Raw genomic sequence first — 21,414 nt, 5'->3', positions numbered from 1 at the left:
TTGATTCAACCTTCCGCTAGTAAACTAAGTCCAGCTTATTATTCATGCAGGGGCAGGACGTTCACAGGCAAAGCACTAGAACATTAGGTACCGAGGCTATTTTAGTGACCCACTCACAAAGGCTTTAGACTCTATAAATATGCTGCCTTTCTCTGTCAGTACACATTGAAGTCTTACGACTGTCTGAGAGAAGGTAAGTTTTAAATCATCTTCATGTTTAAGTATACATAGAAATTGAACAGCAGCAGATTTAAAAAGTTTGGATTATGATGATAGTTTGCTTTCTGGTTAATAAAGAAATTCTCTATAAATGCTGTAATATTGCAGAGGTGGCAAATATACACACATCCTTCACTTAAGTAGAAGTGCAGATACTCATGTTTTAAAATACTCGGGTAAAAGTTAAAGTACTGACTACACTTTTTTACTCAAGTTAAAGTAAAAAGTTTGGGTTCTGACAGTAAAAAGTAACCTTTATTAGGGCTTTCAATCGATTAAAATATTAACATGAGTTAACTCACGAATAATCACAACTTAAACACACATCTTATCTGTTTTAAATGTACCTTAAATAAATACTTTTGAAGTTTTTAATACTCCAATCAACATGGGCATGGACAGATATTATTGCCTTATGCAAATGTATGTTTATTATTAGTGAAACAAAACTCAACATAGAGCATGAAGACAAAATATTCTTGTAAACTGTACCTCTTCTATCTTTCATTCGGATTACCTAATCAGAGAATATTTGTTTTTCGATGTGAATTGGTTTATTTACAAGTGGACATTTCAAGCTTTCTATTCATATATTTATTATGTCTGTGAGGCAAGTATTCACTAAGATTCAGGTTTTCAGGGATTCCGACAGACGGCAGAGAGCGTCCCCTCTCTGTTTTCTTTATTTTACAAAAGCACAGCATTTTGTTGTTATTATGAGTGCATACAAATACACAAATGATGTATTGTTCTTATCTGTAAGATCAAAAAAGGCTTTTCGGCGTTATGAGGAAAAAATACCACAAAAAAGAGCGTTTGTCGACCCCAGATGGTTAATTGTGTGCATCATGGCAGATTCTGAGATTTGGCGCATCAGTAAAACAAATGTTTACTGATAAAAAAAAATAAAAGAAAATTTTTTAACAGCCCTAATAACCTAGTTACCTATGTTAGTTCCCACCTCTGTAATATTGTATTCTATTATAAATCTGACTATTATACCTATTTAACACTGATACATGCATACAGCTCTTATGTTGTCTTGGTTAAAACAATTGCAGAATGTAACATCATGAAATAAAAAGAGTTATTGAATGTAAAAATAAATTATAAATTAAATAAATAAAAATAATAAATGCTATTAAAAGGAACTGTTTTATCTGTTGATAGCAAATAATAATAATAATAAAACAAAAAACAACAACCAAGAGTCTGATATGTCTGATAGTGGGTGAGTATTTCCAGATTATTTTTTGTGATAAATGTATATAAATAGTAAAGTTGGATTATTATGTATTATAATACTATATAAAATATATACTATACTACATGTAATTTATACTGATGTATAATTTTTTTATTTGTTTGTATTTTATGGCTATTAATGTCACCGGCTTTAGAGTGGTGAGTACAAATTACAGGCATAAAATATATACTCTGGAAGGCTTTAACAAATAAAAGTTTAATTTGGTTACATACTGTACACAAGCCTATGTTTATTTAGCATTTGTGCATCAAATTCATCTGTTTTCCATACTGTGCTTTTTATTCAGAAGAAACCAAAGCCCAAAATCTCGGCATCCCGACGCTTATATTTAAAGGTTGGTATTATGCAGTGTTTCCGATGTACAGTAACACACATTCATGGCTATGCTAAAAAATTGCCTTATATTTATATGACTATTATTGCTAATAATATAATTATGATATTAGTTTTGCGAGGTGTTCTAATGGCCACATCAACACTTCCTGAACCATTCCTGAACAGGTTTTGCAGTGTGGCTGGGAGTGTCTTTCTGCTAAAATAGGACACTGCTATTAGTGAATAACGTTGTGCACATGAGTGTACTTAGTTTGCATGTACTTGATTAGGCAGGAGGTACGTGCCAAAAAAAAAACATTTCCACACAAATGCCAGGAGGCCAGGTTTCACAGCAGAACAGTGCCCAAATTATCACACTGTCTCTGCTAGCTTGCCTTCTTGCCCTGTTGTGTCTCATCTTACCAGACTACTTTCTTCCATTGTTTGTTTCAGTTCTGATACTCACATGCACATTGTTGATTGTGTCAGTGGTTTACATGGCTCAGCATGTCCTATACACACAATGCTGCTATGCACTGTGTGTTCTGACACTTTCTATTATAGGCAGCATGAACTTTTTCAGCAATATCAGCTCTCCTGTGAGATCAGGTAACACAGGCTAGCTTCCAATCCCCAAATACACCAGTGATGTACATGGTTACTTGGATGTTCTTTTTTAGACCACTTTTAGTAGGTACTGACTACTGAATACTGGGGAAAACCCCACAAGATCTGCAGTTTTAGACATCCAGCCATTTCAATCTGGCCCTTGTCAGATCTTTACACTTGCTAATTTTTCCTGCTTCCAACAATTGACTTTTCACTTGCTGCCTAATATATTCCACCCCTTGACAAGTGCTACTTTGAACAAATCTATCAATCTACCTTATTTACTTTCAGTAAATAGTACACAATGCAGACAATTGTACACAATCAAATATATGAATGTACAAAAGCATTCACAATTTGATCAAAGCAACAAGAAATGTATTAATGATGAGCACAAGTGACTAAATGATGTGGATTTAAAAATTATTAAAGTAGTTAACAAAATTTGATTTCTGATCAGAGAAAGGTTCCAAAGCAACTGAGGAAAAACTGTAAATGTAGACCAATTGTATTGTGCTCTATTTGTGTGTTAGTGAATTTCCTTATTCCCAAGTGCGACAATTATTGTAGAACCATAATGGTTTCAAAAGCTGCAAGACTTTAATTCTGCTTCATTAAAAGCATATTATTTTACATGTATATTTTAGTATTATCTGTTTGCAAACAGAATTTGACAGACCACAATGTTTGGTTTGGTCAGAATTTGAATTCAGGTTTGGACTGGATTCAGCGATCTATTTTTCTTTTCATGAGAACCTGTCCAACTTGTACACCAGCTCTAATTTTAATTGCATTTTTGTACATGTGTAATTTATGCAGATTTAATGCGTCTATCTTACAATTGTTTTAATTCTGATAGTAGGTCTATATTTAATCTTCATCACATTTCTTGAATTGGGAATAATCTATATTGAGAAATAGAGAAACGATAAAGCCAATATATTCATTTTGCCAATTATTCATACATTTATTCATGCATTCTTACTTCCGTTAGTTTTTCTTTCCTTTTAGCTAATTCATTTGGACCAACAGTCTAATATGTGATTGTTCATATTCAGCTGCTAATTAATATTGTACTCATTATTGCAGACCAAAATTCTGAAGAAAGCTAGCACTTTGTTGGAGGAAGAAAAGAAAGAGAAAGTAATTGAGAGAGAGAGAATCCTCAGTGAAAGATTGCCTCCTCTCCAGCTGAGTGGTTTATCATTGCAAGACTTACAGGTGAAAATCATTCCTAATCTATCCATCATACAGAATTCACAGGCACACATTTATGTTCACATTATGTTTTCTGTTTGTATGGTAATGTGTTATTTCATTTCACAGACTTTGTGTAAAGAACTGCATCGCAAAATCGATGGTGTTGATGATGACCGCTACAACGTTGCATCTAAAGTTGCTAAAAATGAGAAAGAGGTGAGGGTTTAACTTTACAGTCTAATACATACAACATGGTGGTATATTAGTAAGTGCACTACATTTGAAAAAAGATTTATTTATTTATTTATTTTACAAAGTCTATTAGACCAAAGTTTGCCAAAAACCCAATGACAAAACAGTTATAAGTTCAAATTTTCTTAACCGTTTGAATCTATTTAAGCTGCTTGATCTATTAATGTAATCAACATTCACTCCACTTTTGCTTCAGGTTGCGGATTTGAGCCACAAAATCTTCGAGCTCAAGGGCAAAATGAAGAGACCCAACCTGAAGAGGGTAAGAGTGTCTGCGGAAGCAATGCTCGGCGCTCTGCTCGGCTCCAGACACAAAGAGTCCATTGACTTCAAGGCCAACCTTAAGACAGTAAAGAAAGAAGAGGAGAAGGTAAAGGTTCTTCTTTTTTTACACATAGCGTTGTCTACTGAAAATTGTTGGATTGTTCAGTAGGCCTAAACCTTGAGTCTTCAAGAAATACCTGTTTAAATATTACAGTATTAAATTCAGAAAAATGTGGTGTGGTCCTGTGTTTTAAAGTAGTTCAAATGTTTGCTTTTTTTTTTTTTTTTTTTTCTCCAGAGAGAGGATACTGACTGGAGGAAGAATGTGGATGCCATGTCTGGTATGGAAGGCAGAAAGAAGATGTTTGCTGGAACATAATATAATGAATGGAAATAAATCCAGTACAAATGAATACTGCACCCAGTGTAAAATTCAACACTGTGACTCAAAAGGTGTCAGTGGAAACACATATAGAATGCATTTGTGTATGATAATTTATGATTATTATATTTTTTTGTATAATAATGATGGTATTATAGCAAAATGTTGTTTATATGTGATATCAACCTAATAAAGTGGCATTTGTCTATAAGTAATTTTGCGTTTGATTCAAACTTCTTGAAAACAGATCAGTTGATGGGTATAAAAAATTAAATACTTAAGAAAAAAACCTCAGAGATTTATTTCAGTGTGAAAATTGCACTCCAGACCAAAAACTCTCAACAAACTTTTTTGCACAACTTTAAACTTTTGTTTCTACATGCAGTGTTACTTAATAAAGAAGCTTCTGGTTTATTTGGATGTCAGTTGTTACAAACCCAAGCAATGTAATCTAATATTTAGAAATTGTACACATAAACAAAAGTTTATGCATAAAAACCTGTATTTCTACATGCACTGTTGCTAAACATCAGATTGCATTGCTTGAGTTTCACATTTCGGCCACCATACTTTTGAATATCTAGCCCTCCCCGTCCTTGTGAGCGCAGCATTCTCATTGGCTGAAATATAAAGTAAGGGCGGGTTTTAAATATCTCTAAACTGTCTATACTAGCGCCCTAACTCATATTTGGAGTTTGCACCCTATCTAGTGCACTACATGAGACATTCTAGCACATTTGGGATTGAACCCGGGTTTGTTGCCAGAGCTTCCAGTATCAGCCGTATATGGAGGCCGGACTCACATCGCCTGAGTGTTCTGGTGAGTGGCGAGCAATTTGATGGTCATTTTATCTGCAGCAGCAACCTTTTATAAAATTTGTTTTCAATATTTATTTGCGCTTATATGCGATAAGAGATGAAGCTCGTGTGTTTGCAGTTTGGCTGTAGGACGTGAGAGTTGCAGTTCGTGCTGCAGGAACTGCATCGTACAGCTGATTTTACTGAGTCATTAACGGTAATATTTCCTCATTTGTTTACTTCTGCTTTGTAAGCAAATTGTAGGTTTCATTATAAATGAATGATTGTAAAGCTATGGGTATGGGCGATGGAAGGCTACAGCTGGCTCTTGACATTTAAATCAGCAACCCCTGACCTTTCCTCTTCACCCCAGACTACTGACAGTCACAGTACAGTGGTCCATGGGTCAGGTTCAGACTGTGTAGTTCTGATTCCACCTGAAATATAAAGCAGCAGTCATGTACCAATCCTGAGAACCCAGTAATACAAAAAGAAAATAATGATGTATCACATTACAAACTTTTGTTTTTTTACACAGAGCTCTCACTTATATTGTGTTGAAATATGTGTACATTTCTATTAACATTTTGTAAAATAACACTTTTTCTTTTCACGAAATTTACAACAATTACACTTAAAAGTTACGTTAAATACCATTACGTTTAAAATGATGCCAGCTGAGTATCTCTGGTTCAGTCAGAATCTATGGTTCATTGCCTGATCTGCTGCTGCCACTGCTGCCACTGCTGCCACTAAACAGATACTCAGGGAGAGAGATTGCCAAAAAAAAAAAAAAAATGTACACGTCTTCTTTCTCTGCTCCCGTTAGAGGCTGCAGTGGATCATCCGTTTTCAAATGTGCACATCTCTTATTGTACATTTATATATTTCATATTTCTCTACATATATTGTGCCCTGCACATGTCTCGCTGTAATCAAATGTTTTTCTTTTTTCACCTACACACACACACACACACACACACACACACACACACACACACACAGAACCCCACTTCTAAACTAGTCGGAGTACTGTGTAAAATGTAAATAAAAAAGAATGTAATGATTAATGAATCTCACCCCTCACATTTCTTCAGTATATCTTCTCAAGGGACAATACTACAGAAATGAAACTTGGATATATATTTTAGTCAATGTGTAGCTTGTTTAGCAGTACATATTTACTTCCCTCTGAAAATAACTCATCATACAGCTATTATTGTCTAAATAACTGGCAACAAAAATGAGTACACCCTAAGTGATAACAGCTGTATGTCGTGTACCCATGCAAAGCAACATGTCTTATTCATCATGTTCATGTTTTTGTTTGCTTGACAAGACCATACAAATGTGTGTATCTTGTATTAGAGCAGTTCAAATGTGGTGCTTTGAGAACAATTCTCTTATACTGACCACTGGATGTTCAACGTGGCAATTAATGGCAAAGACTCGAGAATTAGAATTGTTACTCTCCACGAAGATGCCGAGGCTATTAGAAGATCATGAACACCCTAAAACTCAGTTACAGTACAGTCATACAGAGGTTTTCCAAGACGGGTTCCACTCTGAACAGGCCTCACAAGGGTCCATTAAAGAAGTTGAGTCCTTGTTGTCCACCGCTGCAACAAGTCGGTTTGCATGAGGGCTGAAGACAACCTGTCCAAGAGCATAAATTACTGAAACCATGTCTTGTGGTCTGATAAGACTAATCTCAACTTGTTTGGGTTAGATGGTGTCCATCATGTGTGGCAACACCCTGGTGATGAGTATCATGACAATTGTGTCTTGTTTAAAATCAAGCATCATGGTTTGTGGCTGCATAAATGCTGCTGGTACTGTGGAGCTGCGGTTCATTGAGGGGAACATGGATTTCAACATGTATTGTGACATTCTGAAGCAGAACATGATGCCAACTTTTCAGAAACTGGGCCGAATTGCAGTTTTTCATAATAACAACCCTAAACACATCGCCAAGATGACCACTGCCTTGCTGATGAAGGTGAAGGTAATGGAGTAGCCAAGTATGTCTCCAGACCTAAACCCTATTGAGCATCTGTCAAGAGGAAGGTGGAAAAGCGCCATGTGTCTAACATCCAGCAGCTCAATAATGTCATTGTGGAGGAGTGGAAGAGGATCCCAGCAACAACCTATGCAGCTCTGGTGAATTTTTTGTCAACCCACAAGAGCCTCGGTATCCGCGGAACAGCATGGGAATGGTTTGCTTCCTACCTGGAAGGTCGCTCATACCAGGTAACATGGAGGGGATCCACATCTGCCCCCTGCAGACTCACCACTGGTGTCCCACAAGGCTCGGTACTTGGTCCCCTCCTTTTCTCGCTTTATACCCACTCCATTGGTGAAGTCATATCCTCACATGGGTTTTCTTACCACTGCTATGCAGATGACACTCAACTAATCTTTTCTTTCCCTCCATCAGATACTACGGCTTCCGCTCGGATCTCGGCATGCTTGACAGACATATCTCCGTGGATGAGTGCTCACCAACTAAAACTCAACCCCAGCTGAACAGAACTGCTGGTCATCCCAGGTGTTTCACCTCCAGGTCAAGATCTCCAAATAATACTTCATGACACTGCTCTCCCTTTCAGCCACTGCTCGTAACCTTGGGGTAACTATGGACTGTCCTTCTGAACTGTCCTTCTTGTCATGTCGTTAATGTAGCTAGCTCCTGCCGATTTCTTCTCTACAACATCCGAAGGATTCGATCATTTCTGTCCACACAGGCTGCCCAGGTGCTTGTTCAGTCTTTTGTCATTTCAAGACTCGACTACTGCAACTCTCTGCTGGCAGGTCTTCCCCTGAACGCTATTCGTCCACTGCAAATGATCCACAATGCAGCTGCACGACTTGTGTTCAATCTCCCTTCACAAGCTTCCAGTAGCTGCATGTATCAGATTCAAAACACTGATGCTTGCCTACAAGGCCAAAAATGGACCAGCACCATCTTACCTCAGTGACCTTATCACATCTCGCACTGCACCACGCTGTCTGAGATCCTTCAGCACTGCTCGACTGGTACCACCTTCTCTCAGAATGAGAGGTAAGTATACTTCAAAGCTCTTCTCTGTTCTGGCACCGAGGTGGTGGAATGAACTTCCCCTAGATGTCTGTACAGCAGAGTCCCTGACTATCTTCAAGTGACGATTGAAGACCTACCTCTTCCTGAAACACTTAAATTAGCACTTTCCAAGTTTGCTTTGTAGAATTTAAGAGTTGTATTTATATTAAGTTTGTAATATGGAGTACCAGTGTAGATTTATTCATTGCTAGAGACTCAAAGCACTTTTGTACTTCCCTCTGCCGCAAATGTAAATGTAAATGAATTCCATGCCCAGGTGGATTAAAGCAGTGCTGGATAACAGTGGTGCTCACAAACAATATATACACTTTGGACACAGTTTTGACATGTTCACTACTCATTTTGTTGCCAGTTATTTAGACAATAATGGCTGTATGTTAAGTTGTTTTTAGAGATCTTCATCTTTACTGCTATACGAGCTGCACGTTTTCTAAAATATATCCAGTTTCATTTCTATAGTATTGTCCCTTGGGAACATATAATAAAATGGTTCCTGAAATGTGAGGGGTGTACTCACTGTTGTGAGATACTGTGTATATAATCTTTTAACGCTGGCCTAAACACTATAAGAAACACTGACTTGCATTTTATATATTTTTCTAAAAATATAAAATAATAGTCCCTATAGTCGTCTGCCAATTTCATAGCTTTTCTCTCGGTTGTGCTGCTTCCAGTAGAGTATGTTTATGTTAGAGTTTCTATCCAATCATATTTCAGCCATCACATGTTGCCAGGGTTAAATAAATTCTCCTTGAGGACTTTAGAATCAACAGTGCAGGCACAAGTAGCCTAAAATACATGAGAATGAGCCTGTTTCTTTAACCAATCTTTAAGGTTGGTGACACCAGGGCCAGTTAGCAGGCGTACAATAATGTCACTATTTTCACATCCTTTGATTGGATGCTGCATTAGTGATTTAAACAGTCTTTCAAATCTGTGATAAGATATTTGGGGTCTCTTCCAGAAGCCAGACACCATAAACAAAAAAGCCTTTTATTCGGACCAAACAATATTTAACTTAATTTACATCCTTAAGTATAATTTGATAATTATACTAAATAAGTATATCTATTTCTATCTATTTCCCCTCAATAGAAATTTCGGGAAAGAAATGAATGATTTTAAGTAAAAGTTTTGCCTTCTTGATTCTAGCTCACCTGCATTTTCTCAGGTGCTGTTCAGTCTGAGGAATCACCTGATAAAATGCATGAATCTACAGTCTGGGCTAGAAAGAAATCAGCCCCAGTCTCATTACTTGTAGTCATTGATGGTGCTGTTGCTTAAGGTTCTACAAAAATCCAAAATAATTCACTTTTATATATACATTTGTTAGCAGCAAATTATCTGATGTGGATACTGATGACTTGCTAGTCTGTTTTTATCAGTCACCCTCCTCCTTCATATCTGTGGGTCTCCTTCAGGCTTGTGCCACAGATTTTCTTGATGTCGAAGCACAAACTCTTCCTGCTGCGGCATGGCGAAGGAGCGTGGAACAAAGAGAACCGCTTCTGCAGCTGGGTCGACCAGAAACTTAGCGAAAACGGAGTCCTAGAAGCTAAGGAATGTGGCCGGATGCTGAAGCAGCATGGCTATGAGTTTGGTCGCGTTTTCACCTCCATCCTCAGCCGCTCCGTTCAGACAGCATGGCTCGTGCTGGAGTCCATGGGCCAAGAGTGGGTCCCCATCACCAAGTCATGGAGGCTTAATGAGCGCCACTACGGCGCTCTGATCGGCCTCAACAGGGCAGAGATGGCGCTGAACCATGGTGAGGAGCAGGTAAAACTGTGGAGGCGGGGCTATGATGTCACTCCACCCCCCATCGATGAGTCCCATCCCTACTATGCACAGATTTACAATGACCGGCGGTACACTACGTGCGACGTGCCCAAAGATGAGCTGCCCAAAACGGAGAGCCTGAAGGAGGTACTGGATAGACTTCTGCCTTACTGGAATGATGTCATCGTTCCTGAAATTAAGAGTGGCCAAACCGTCCTCATTTCAGCTCATGGGAACAGCTGCAGAGCCTTGCTTAAGCATCTTGAAGGTAAGTGATCACTTACAAACCAGTTAAGAACACAGTTAAGTGTTCAGAGACAATTGAGAGGTTATTGTAGCTCTGTACTGGGTCAAAGCCACATATTGACATGATGAGGATACACAGTTTTTGCTTACCGTGCTGATGTTTCGCCTTCGGTGACCAGTGTATTTTCTTTTCCTGCCCGCTGGTTGACCATGTACTCTGAAACATTACGCAAGCGGCTGTGTTATCTTGCCATCACACTAACCTGTAACATTAGCAGCCCATCTAACAGCTTTTGTTGACAACGAATTGCATTATTGTTTTATTTTTGGTTGTTGCAGCCCTAATAAAAACCCATTTACATATTAGCCTAATTAACGTTAACCTATTACAAGTGCATTAATAGAAATGGAAACAACAACTTCTGACCAATCGGATTCAAGAATCGGTACAATCACATGTAAATATTTACATTATAAGACGAAAAATATTTTGGTCGTGTTACAGAAATTAAAATATACCCTTTTTTTTTTGTTGTTGTTGTCGTCTTTGCCCAATAAACTTTTTTACAGGTATCTCTGATACCGACATTGTGAATGTCACCCTGCCCACTGGAGTACCAGTTCTGCTTGAGTTGGATGAAAACCTCCGGCCGGTGAAGCCCCGAGAGCTGCTGGGAGATCAGGCAAAAATTCAGGCAGCCATTAAAAAGGTGGAGGATCAGGGAAAGGTTGATGAAGGAAAAAAATGAGGTGCTTTTTTTTATTACTTTCTAGCAAGTTCTTATTTATAAGAGCATTATAGTTCTTATAATGATGCACTGAACAGGAGAATAGTTACACTCTACTGTACACCTTTGTCTGTATTGTTACTGGTTTTAGTTCTTTTGGTTTTGTTTAGGCATGTGATTTTTTTTTTTTGTTTTTTTTGTGTGGTAAAAGATTAAGAGAAAAGTAAATTGTAGTGGATATATTTACTGTATAACTACAGTAATAAGCCTGTGCTTAACCCTGAATGTGTATTTAGAGATTACTGGCCTAACTGGTCTGAATCGAAAGACTAGCTGTGCAGTTGTCTTAATTAAAAGAGAGCCCAGGATCCGCCTATGTTAACATCATTTGCTTTTAGAATGCGTCATGTGTCACTGTTAACAGAATCAGTGGTGTAGAAATGATGTTCATAGCTTATGCACTTAAATACACAATGTACCTCAACATTACTAATAGCCAGGGCAGGTTTTTTTTTTTTACAAAAAGTAAAAAAAGTGGTGTGTGGTGGTTTTTATTTTTTATTTTTTTCCATTCTTTAGAGCTGTTGCCATACTTTAATTTGCCAAGACAAAGCTAATAATCATACACACTGTGAATAAAACACAGAACAGGGAATTCTGCTATAGTATTTGGCTTAAGGATGTATTACATACACTATATGACTAAAAGTATGTGGACACACCCATATACACTTGCTGAATGCCTCATTCCAAAAGTATGGGCATTAATATCAAGTCGTTCTGGAAAGACTTTTCACTAGATTTTGGAGCATGCCTATGGGGATTTGTGCTCTTTCACTTAAATGTAAGTGAGATCCAGGGTGCAGTCAGTGTGCCAGTTCATCTCCAAGGTGATCAGAGGGGTTCAGTAAGGAAGTTGTAGTTCAGTTGAACTTTTGATTAAATGGTTGTGAGTTCAAGTCCCAGCGCTGCCAAAAGCCTATGCGAGGTATAAATGATATAAATTGTAGATCGCTCTGGATAATGGTGAATGTAATGTAAAATGATGAGGTCAAGGCTCTGTGCCAAAATTGTTGAGGGGAAATATTCTATTGCTACAATATACAAGGACTTGCTAGACATGTTTCCAACAGTTTAGGGAAGAACATATATATATGAATATGAATTATTCAAGACAAAGCTTAGCAACAAGTCTGCCAACAGCTTTGAGGAACTGAAAAATCTGTGATTATGTTAATTCATCAACAATCCAGTCCAGCTGAATAATTCTAAACTATTTGAATAATATTTAGATAGAAACATAGCCTGCTGATATATTTTAAATATAAAGTGAAGAGTTCTATGTTTATAGCTTTGTAGAAAAAATCTCTTGTGTTCATTTGTGTTACGTTATGAGAGGTAAGCACTGCACTGTGTAAGCAGGAGCCACTCTGTTTTAGGTTCTGAGAATTCTTGCACCTTATTTTAGCAGACTAGCAGATCCACACACACACCACACACACACACACACACATACATATATATATATATATATATATATATATATATATATATATATATATATATATATATATATATATATATATATATATATATATATATATAATATTTCTTATATGCTTTATTTAGCATCCTTTAACTTGAAGTGTAAGTGAGGTATCTCTCTGATGCCTGAAAGCCAAGCAGGACACACACTCGGCACCATGTTTCAGCTCATGATTGTTCTAAAATAGGTCATTACAGGCGTTATTTGATGCTTTCTCTGTGTATCATGTGGTTTGTTTTGTTTTGCTATAACCTTCTGGTCACAGGTTACAGTACTGTGTGAATTGTGGTCTGAGGGCATTTTTTTTTTGTTCTAAATGTCATCAGTACTCATGGTGTTACTCTACTGCTGATGTGTCGAAAGCTTGGCTTTTTTATTAAATTAAGTATAAGCATGCACTATGTAACGATTTTATTACTCATCTGAATTGTTCTCAGCTGTGGTGTGATCTTATGGGCTTTTACAGAAGGAATAAGCACATGTTCGAAAAGAGATATACTTAAATATTTAATTATATAATTTGGAAGCGTAAATATGAAAATGTATATGTTCAATAAATCTAGTTGTTCCAAATGTGTATTTAAAGTGTTTTGTACTCTGTTTATCTACATTCGAATACCAGAAGGAGGTGGTGCTTTGGTCTGATGCACCATGAAAATATTTCTGCATTAAAATGCACTTTGAATTTGATATGTTTTACAGAACATGGGAAAAAAAAAGACATTATGTGTACCACAGCAAGTAGTTCATCAGGTATTTTGTATTTCTTGGACTGTACTGTAATGGCCGTAATCTGTCATGTCAGGCGAGTTTATTCTCACAAGTGCGTGAACCATGTTCTGTGAGGTAACGTAAAAATCCTGCAAAGTTTTACTGCTTGTATTTCTCTTCATATTAATCTTCATCACTACACATTTATTACATCCAGACGTCTTTGTTGCAAAGAATTTTTAGGCTTATTAAACATGAGTCTTTCAGTTGGATACAGCCCCCAAAAGAGTACAATTTCATGTCATGTATCAGGTCGAAGGGTTGCCAGGTATGTGTTCAGAATCTTCCCTGGGGGATCGGTTAGAGAGAAGACTAGAAGCACATACTACTATATTGTCCATAGACTTGCTTTTATACTTCTTAATATTTAAAATGCACGTTCGTAAAAAATGTCCTTTTAAAACAGAATCCAGGGATGTGTTTCCATTTCCTGCTGAGTAACGTACAACTTAATATTTGGAATTTGAATTAAAAAATCCTGATTATAAAAGAATTCAAGAGATGTTCTGGTGACATGAAAAAGTTTAAACAAAGTTGAAAAGTTTAATGGTATACAAATGTGGTGCAGCGATATCAACATATGCACGATTCCTCACAGTTCGAGGTCCCACCTTCAGCAACAGCTAATCAAACTGAGTCCTGTCCAGCTCCTGTACCGGCCTGTGCTACACACCTGCTGCCTGAACCCAGACAGTCCCCTGTTTTCCATTTCAATGCAGACAGATGGTTCTTTCTCTAGCTGTGCCATTCACTGACAAAAGATGATCAGTAATAGGAGCACCTACTGGTAAATTCATAGTACAGTGACTGGTGAGTGGGTGAGTAAAAACTAGCATAATAGCCTGCAGGTTTTTTTAATACATCCATAAATTCTACTCAGTGACTTTTCCACCTAAATTGATTCACAAAAGCGAATTCACTTGAACCTAACAAAGTCAAATTAATTGTTTGATTTAGTAATCTAACTCGCTAATTCACATTCTTAAAATACTAGGCATGTTTAGGAATAAAATACGTTAAGGGAAATGATCAATGACGTGGCAGTGCGATGCAGCAATGACTATGTATTGGGTGGATGTTGTATCACTGAGTCAAAAGTGAAGCCAAGATATGTCCGAGATCATCTAGTGACAGTGCAATTTGTAACCCTTTTCCACGCTAGTGACCTCTGGCAAATTTTGGGGATTTTTTTCTTTAGATAAAGGAACAAAAAGGTACGGTAGGTTTTATCTGCATTTTTGTTAAAAGTACATCTGTAGATAATTGTAATTTTACAGCATATCTAAACAAACATATCATTACAGAGCTGTTGTGGCTGGAGGTTTTCATTGCAACCCAAAAGGAAACCACACCTGAGAATTGAACGAAGGCCAAGAGCAGCTAATTAAACTGGTGGAATCAGGGGCGGCTCCTGCTCAGTAGGAATGAAAACCTGCAACAACATAAACTGCTTCTGGATAAACGTATACACTCATGTTTTTACAGTCTGGAGAGGACACTTTAATACTGAGGCTAACGTCACCCTGATGAGATCTCGTACGATACGACTAGCTATCTGTGTCTAGCTATCATGATAATTGCTTTAAACAGCAGATCAGATTTTCTCTATGCCTCACTATTTATTTTTTTAACTTATGGAGTCCATAATACCTCAAGAACACACCTTCATTAAGACCAAATGGGGACAAACCAAACATTCAAAGATTCTACCACTTAATAATGTTAATAATTTAATTTGATTTTCACACACTGTCATGTCTAAAACATATTCCATCCCTCTGATACATGAATGTCTTCAAGCATGTTTCCAGCCTGTCTGCAACTAGAGCAACTGTCAAATTCATACACGAAGCATTTACCATAAAACACCGGTGTTTACATGAACATTTTCTAACCTTAAACATGCAGTGCAGACCTCAGCAGGAGCCAGCCGCCTCACTCGCTTACCAAATATGTCCCAGAGGCAACATTAAGGCTGTCTGATAAATCGAGGCTCCTGTTTCACAGACCTCAGATTTACTACTGCTCAGTCAGAAACCAACAAATCATTCAAACTGAGACGGTGAGTGCCAAAATGTTAAACTCATTCACAAGGGATATGATAAATAATGACAGAATTATGACTCATTCACAAGGGACATAATGCATTTATGACCAACATATTACATTGTAAATGTACAAAAAAATATATAGGTTTTAATAATTTATGCCTGAAATGTTCCTAAATTCATGTTTAGTAAGCTTTATCCTGGACAGTTTGTGGTAAATCCAGAACATAACCAAGGATAACTGTGTGTGAGGAGGAAATGGGATCTTCAATGGGACCCAAGCCATTCACACCTAGGGCTTATTTAGCATATCCAATCAACCTTTAACATGTTCCCAGGATATAAAAAATGTAAATTTTATGTAAAAACATTTCATGTAAAACCTGAAAAATAAACCCTTGCAGGCATGAGGAGAACAAGCAAAAGACCATGCAGACAGCAAGCACAGAGTGAAACCTGGGACCTTTGGTGTGAGGCAGCAACTTTATATACATAATATACTGTACATTCAGTACTTCACCAGGCCTCTAATCAATACATGCATAATTCATATACTTTAGACATGCATTTAGTATACAATTTATAAATATATATTAATAGTCATTTTTTTATGCTAACGATTGCAGTCATCACTCAAATACCTGATTGAACATGAATAGAAACAGCTAGAGATTTTTCTTTGCTGAAATTTTTTGTCCTGATTTGTTCTTTTTCCTAACGAAAAAAAGTAAAATAATTAAAAACATATTGCACACAGTTAATAAATAGATTTAGGTTTTGGGTTGCAGTATGATTTTGAATATAACATTATTACAATTTTTTTTTGTTGATTAACTCAAAGTTTTTTTCAAAGCATTTCTTATATACAGTGAGGAAAATAAGTATTTGAACACCCTGCTATTTTGCAAGTTCTCCCACTTAGAAATCATGGAGGGGTCTGAAATTGTCATCGTAGGTGCATGTCCACTGTGAGAGACATAATCTAAAAAAAATCCAGAAATCACAATATATGATTTTTAAACTATTTATTTGTATGATACAGCTGCAAATAAGTATTTGAACACCTGTCTATCAGCTAGAATTCTGACCCTTAAAGACCTGTTAGTCTGCCTTTAAAATGTCCACCTCCACTACATTTATTATCCTAAATTAGATGCACCTGTTTGAGGTCGTTAGCTGCATAAAGACACCTGTCCACCCCATACAATCAGTAAGAATCCAACTACTAACATGGCCAAGACCAAAGAGCTGTCCAAAGACACTAGAGACAAAATTGTACACCTCCACAAGGCTGGAAAGGGCTACGGGGAAATTGCCAATCAGCTTGGTGAAAAAAGGTCCACTGTTGGAGCAATCATTAGAAAATGGAAGAAGCTAAACATCACTGTCAATCTCCCTCGGACTGGGGCTCCATGCAAGATCTCACCGTGGGGTCTCAATGATCCTAAGGAAGGTGAGAAATCAGCCCAGAACTACACAGGAGGAGCTGGTCAATGACCTGAAAAGAGCTGGGACCACCGTTTCCAAAAGGCACGGAAGGTTCCCCTGCTTAAACCAGCACATGTCCAGGCACGTCTTAAGTTTGCCAATGACCATTTGGATGATCCAGAGGAGTCATGGGAGAAAGTCATGTGGTCAGATGAGACCAAAATAGAACTTTTGGGTCATAATTTCACTAAACGTGTTTGGAGGAAGAAGAATGATGAGTACCATCCCAAGAACACCATCCCTACTGTGAAGCATGGGGGTGGTAGCATCATGCTTTGGGGGTGTTTTTCTGCACATGGGACAGGGCGACTGCGGATGACGGGGGCCATGTATTGCGAGATTTTGGGGAACAACCTCCTTCCCTCAGTTAGAGCATTGAAGATGGGTCGAGGCTGGGTCTTCCAACATGACAATGACCAAGCACACAGCCAGGATAACCAAGGGTGGCTCTGTAAGAAGCATATCAAGGTTCTGGCGTGGCCTAGCCAGTCTCCAGACCTAAACCCAATAGAGAATCTTTGGAGGGAGCTCAAACTCCGTGTTTCTCAGCGACAGGCCAGAAACCTGACTGATCTAGAGAAGATCTGTATGGAGGAGTGGGCCAAAATCCCTCCTGCAGTGTGTGCAAACCTGGTGGAAAAACTACAGGAAACGTTTGACCTCTGTAATTGCAAACAAAGGCTACTGTACCAAATATTAACATTGACTTTCTCAGGTGTTCAAATACTTATTTGCAGCTGTATCATACAAATAAATAGTTGAAAAATCACACATTGTGATTTCTTGATTTTTTTTTAGATTATGTCTCTCACAGTGGACATGCACCTACGATGACAATTTCAGACCCCTCCATGATTTCTAAGTGGGAGAACTTGCAAAATAGCAGGGTGTTCAAATACTTATTTTCCTCACTGTAACTAAATTCTGTCGTCATTTCGATTCCCATTGTTAGAGGACAATAAACCAAAATATAAATCATAGAAAACATAAAACTTTGTTCATTTTAAGCATTTATTTAATTCTTATAAGCACAAATGCTAAATATAGTGGACACTATTCATGCAGTTGTCACTTTTTATTGTCTACATTCAGTAAAAAACAAAAACAAAAACACTGCTTTAAGTTTTAAGGTGGAAACACTTTTCTCTCAGGTGCTCTTTTATAACCTTTACAAAAATATACTAATAACTTAATATACAAAATATAAAGTTCACTCAAATTCAAACACGACATAGTGGCTCTGATATTGCACATTCTAAACATCATACATGTGTATGTTTAACAAATACTGTTTTTCTTTCTTTCATTCTTTTAATATTTTTTTTTTGCTCACATTATTATTTTGACATTTTGCATGTAATACGTGTGTTTTCAAGCTTTGTACGTCTCTCTGCATTTTTTTTATTTCTTTCCACCATCACTAAATATACAGTATTTTGCTTCTAAACTTTTTCAGGTTTTGTTGTAGTTTAGTTGCTTGAGAGGGCGCACAGATTTGCGCACAGGCTTTTTTGCTGTGTGCGAGAAAATTAAAGAGTAAATAAAGAGGAGAAAAGAAGAGAAGAGAGGACACAGGAGGAGGAGATCGAGGAGAAAGAGAAGGAGAGGTTGCTCACAGTGATGAACGGTGTGCAGAACAGATGTTTGGGAAGGTGGAGCTTCAGCAGCGCGCTTTATTTAGCGGGATTTGGGGGAAATGCGCTGATTTGCGCTGCGGGTCTGCGTTCATCAGTCTACACTTTCTCAGGTAAGAGTCTCTCCTATCACAGCTTTTATCACAGTAAACATTCTCACTGATCAGATATTTTAATAATACTACACAGCACTGGAGTTTATTTCTTTTTTATTCTTTATTGTTTCTATTGTCTCATTGAGACATTTCAATATGATAATTTTTTTTTAATATCTAAGATCAATTACAGAAATTAGCTGTATATATTTGTAGCATACCAGCTTTTAGAAGAAAAATAAATGATATATTTACAAACAGGTAACTAACTAATACATTTGAAGCTGTGTGTTTAACAGGGAGTTTTTTTCTCTTTTTCTTCTTTTCTTTTAATTGAATATACTTTATGATAGAATCACTCTAATACTGCTCCTATCTTATTTGTAAAGCGTTTAACCCTTTTGGACTTTGCTTTAAAGAATTATATAGATTGCTAATATAAATTTCAGCATTTAGTACAAGTTTATCCCTAATGAGCAAGCAAGTGATACTGATAAAGTATTTCAAAGGAACCCATCCTCATCTGGGTGACACCAAATGCCCTTTCATTATAGTTCCATCACTGTTGAGGTGATCAACTGGTTTTTTTTTAGTACTTTGGTATTTTGGTTGCGTTCAGATGCAGTTCTCAGATACAGTATGTGCAAGAGATGGGGGGAGTTTATGGAATGTTCAGCAGCAGATATATATTTGATATACTTGATACCTGAATCTGATGTAGTGCCGGTGATAGGGTTGGATTCAGGATGCTAGTGTTACTATTTGCAGCTTAAGATGGCATCAGGGTAGAAAGCTCAAGGTGCAATGTATGGAATCAGTACACAGCCAAACGTGCGCTTTTACAGAAGAAATAGCTGTACTTTTCATAGTGTAGACAACTGTAAGGTCCACATACCAATCTACACTATATCAATAAAGTATCAGGACACCTGACTTGTGGATGTGGTTCCAGCATGACATTGCCCCTGTGCACAAAGCCAGTTACTTGAAGATATGCTTTACATAAGTTGAAGTGTAGATCTTGGAGTAGCAGAACACCTTTTGGATGAACTGGAACCATCACTGCACCTCAGGCCTCCTCACCTCACCTACATCAGTACCCGACTTTACTAACACTTTTTTGAAGGAGCACAAATCTCCACAAGACCACTCAAAAATCTTATGCCACCTCTTTCCAGAAGAGTGAATATTATTATAGGGTAAAATAGGGTACAGTAAATACAGTAAATAGGGGCTAAATGTGTAATGAGATGTTCAAAAAGCACATACCAACCTTAATTGTCAGGTGTCTACATGTTTGATACACAACTTATGTCCATATATTTTACCTTGAAACAAAAACGGTCACTTTTGCCTGTATGAGTAAATAAAAGGAAGCTGCAATGTGTCAGGTTGTCAAAATAAACACCAGGATCCACTCCTATTATTAAGAAGATTAGTAGAAGCTCAAAAAGGAATAAATCGTAAGCCATTTGGTCTATTCGAAGGAAAGAAAAGTGCAACTACAACTGTACTGTAAAGGTTTGTTAAACAGATATTGTTGTAATTAATAGTTAAAGCATCTCGATTTTTATATGATCACAGTAGTGTTTACAGTACAGTACAAATACAGACCAAAGCTGCTGTTTAAACTCGTACAAATATACACTGGAAATACTTATAAAATATATAACAAAGTAAATAGTGGAATACAATCTTTTTATTACAGTATTTAATGCTAGTTAATTCATTTAATCTAATTAGTGGAGTAGCTAGCTAGCTGAAATTGCTAGCTAAGTATTAAAATAGTGTTAATTAGCTATTTGTATTAACATAATTTAGCTATTAGCTGGTAAGATTCAAATGGCAAATACAATTGTTTAGCATATTATTATATACAAAGTTTTGTATGTGAGTGTTGGTTACAAGTTGTATTTACAGTATATATTTTGGTAGCTACTTGCACCAATATAAATTGTATATTTAAGCTTGTAAACAGTAAAGTTGCTAACCAGAAGCTTAGCCTGGATTAGCACCTATACAACTTACCCTGGTTTACTGATGCTGTTTTGGCAAACAATATAAATGTATGAAAATAATGACAAATTGGTAAAAAAGATTTTAAAAAATAAATAAATAAATAAATAAATAAAAATGACAGTAGAGACGAGAATCCTTTATTGTCTTTTTTTGGCTTGTGTTTGTTTGTATGCTTGTTTGTTTGTTTGTTTGTTTGTTTGTAAAGATAAGGATGCTTTATATAAGTTACAAACAATAAATAGTTTAATGTCAAAGTGTCTAAATTTTGCACCTTATACTGGATTCCATGAGAAACAGACTGCTCCTTGACGTCTCTACTTTTAAGCAGCAGTTCACTTCCTTGGAACACTTTTTGTAGGTTCTAACCACTGCATTCCAGGAACGCCACACAAGATCTGCAGTCTTAGAGACGCTCTGACCCAGTATTCTTGACATCACAATTTAGCCATTGTCAGATCCTCGTCACTCAGATTGTTACAGGTGTCTATTTTTCCTGCATGACATGCATCAAGTTTGAGAACAAACTGTTCACTTACTCCCTAATGTATCCCACCCCTTGCCAAACCTTCTGTGATTTTATTATAATTGCTGATCAGGGTATTGTATAAAATGTGACCATGTTAAAGGCTTTCTCAGGATATCATACATATAAGTACA

General features: G+C 37.0%; 3 protein-coding genes across 5 annotated transcripts in view; all 3 read left to right on the top strand.

Moving 5' to 3' along the window:
* The first annotated feature begins 104 nt into the window (after window positions 1-104).
* tnni4b.3 (troponin I4b, tandem duplicate 3) lies at window positions 105-4,723 on the top strand. The gene is made up of 8 exons (XM_046848680.1): window positions 105-193; window positions 1,390-1,450; window positions 1,620-1,623; window positions 1,773-1,820; window positions 3,500-3,631; window positions 3,737-3,826; window positions 4,059-4,232; window positions 4,425-4,723. Exons 2-8 carry the CDS (start codon window positions 1,437-1,439, stop codon window positions 4,503-4,505), a joined length of 543 nt encoding a protein of 180 aa, XP_046704636.1. The 5' UTR covers window positions 105-193; window positions 1,390-1,436; the 3' UTR covers window positions 4,506-4,723.
* Window positions 4,724-5,226: 503 nt separating this feature from the next.
* Window positions 5,227-11,777, top strand: bpgm (2,3-bisphosphoglycerate mutase). The gene is made up of 4 exons (XM_046850405.1): window positions 5,227-5,328; window positions 5,446-5,523; window positions 9,828-10,450; window positions 10,999-11,777. The coding sequence occupies exons 3-4, from the start codon at window positions 9,850-9,852 to the stop codon at window positions 11,175-11,177; spliced, it is 780 nt and encodes a 259-aa protein (XP_046706361.1). The 5' UTR covers window positions 5,227-5,328; window positions 5,446-5,523; window positions 9,828-9,849; the 3' UTR covers window positions 11,178-11,777.
* Window positions 11,778-17,720: 5,943 nt separating this feature from the next.
* Window positions 17,721-21,414, top strand: part of cald1b (caldesmon 1b) — a 31,203-nt gene continuing 27,509 nt past the window's right edge. The window contains exon 1 of one of the 3 annotated variants that reach the window (XM_046848950.1): window positions 17,721-17,724. Coding sequence is in view for 2 of the 3 variants with exons in the window: in XM_046848947.1 (XP_046704903.1) it covers window positions 18,630-18,756 (127 nt within the window). In the remaining variant the exon portion in view is untranslated. Of the gene's footprint in view, window positions 17,725-18,602; window positions 18,757-21,414 lie in introns of those variants that run through there. The other 2 variants (XM_046848947.1, XM_046848949.1) reach the window with 2 other exon arrangements.

Source organism: Silurus meridionalis, chromosome 5 (assembly GCF_014805685.1).
Source record: "Silurus meridionalis isolate SWU-2019-XX chromosome 5, ASM1480568v1, whole genome shotgun sequence".
NCBI lineage: Eukaryota > Metazoa > Chordata > Actinopteri > Siluriformes > Siluridae > Silurus > Silurus meridionalis.
Note: the sequence above shows the minus strand (reverse complement) of the source record. Positions and strands in the feature narration are given on the sequence as shown.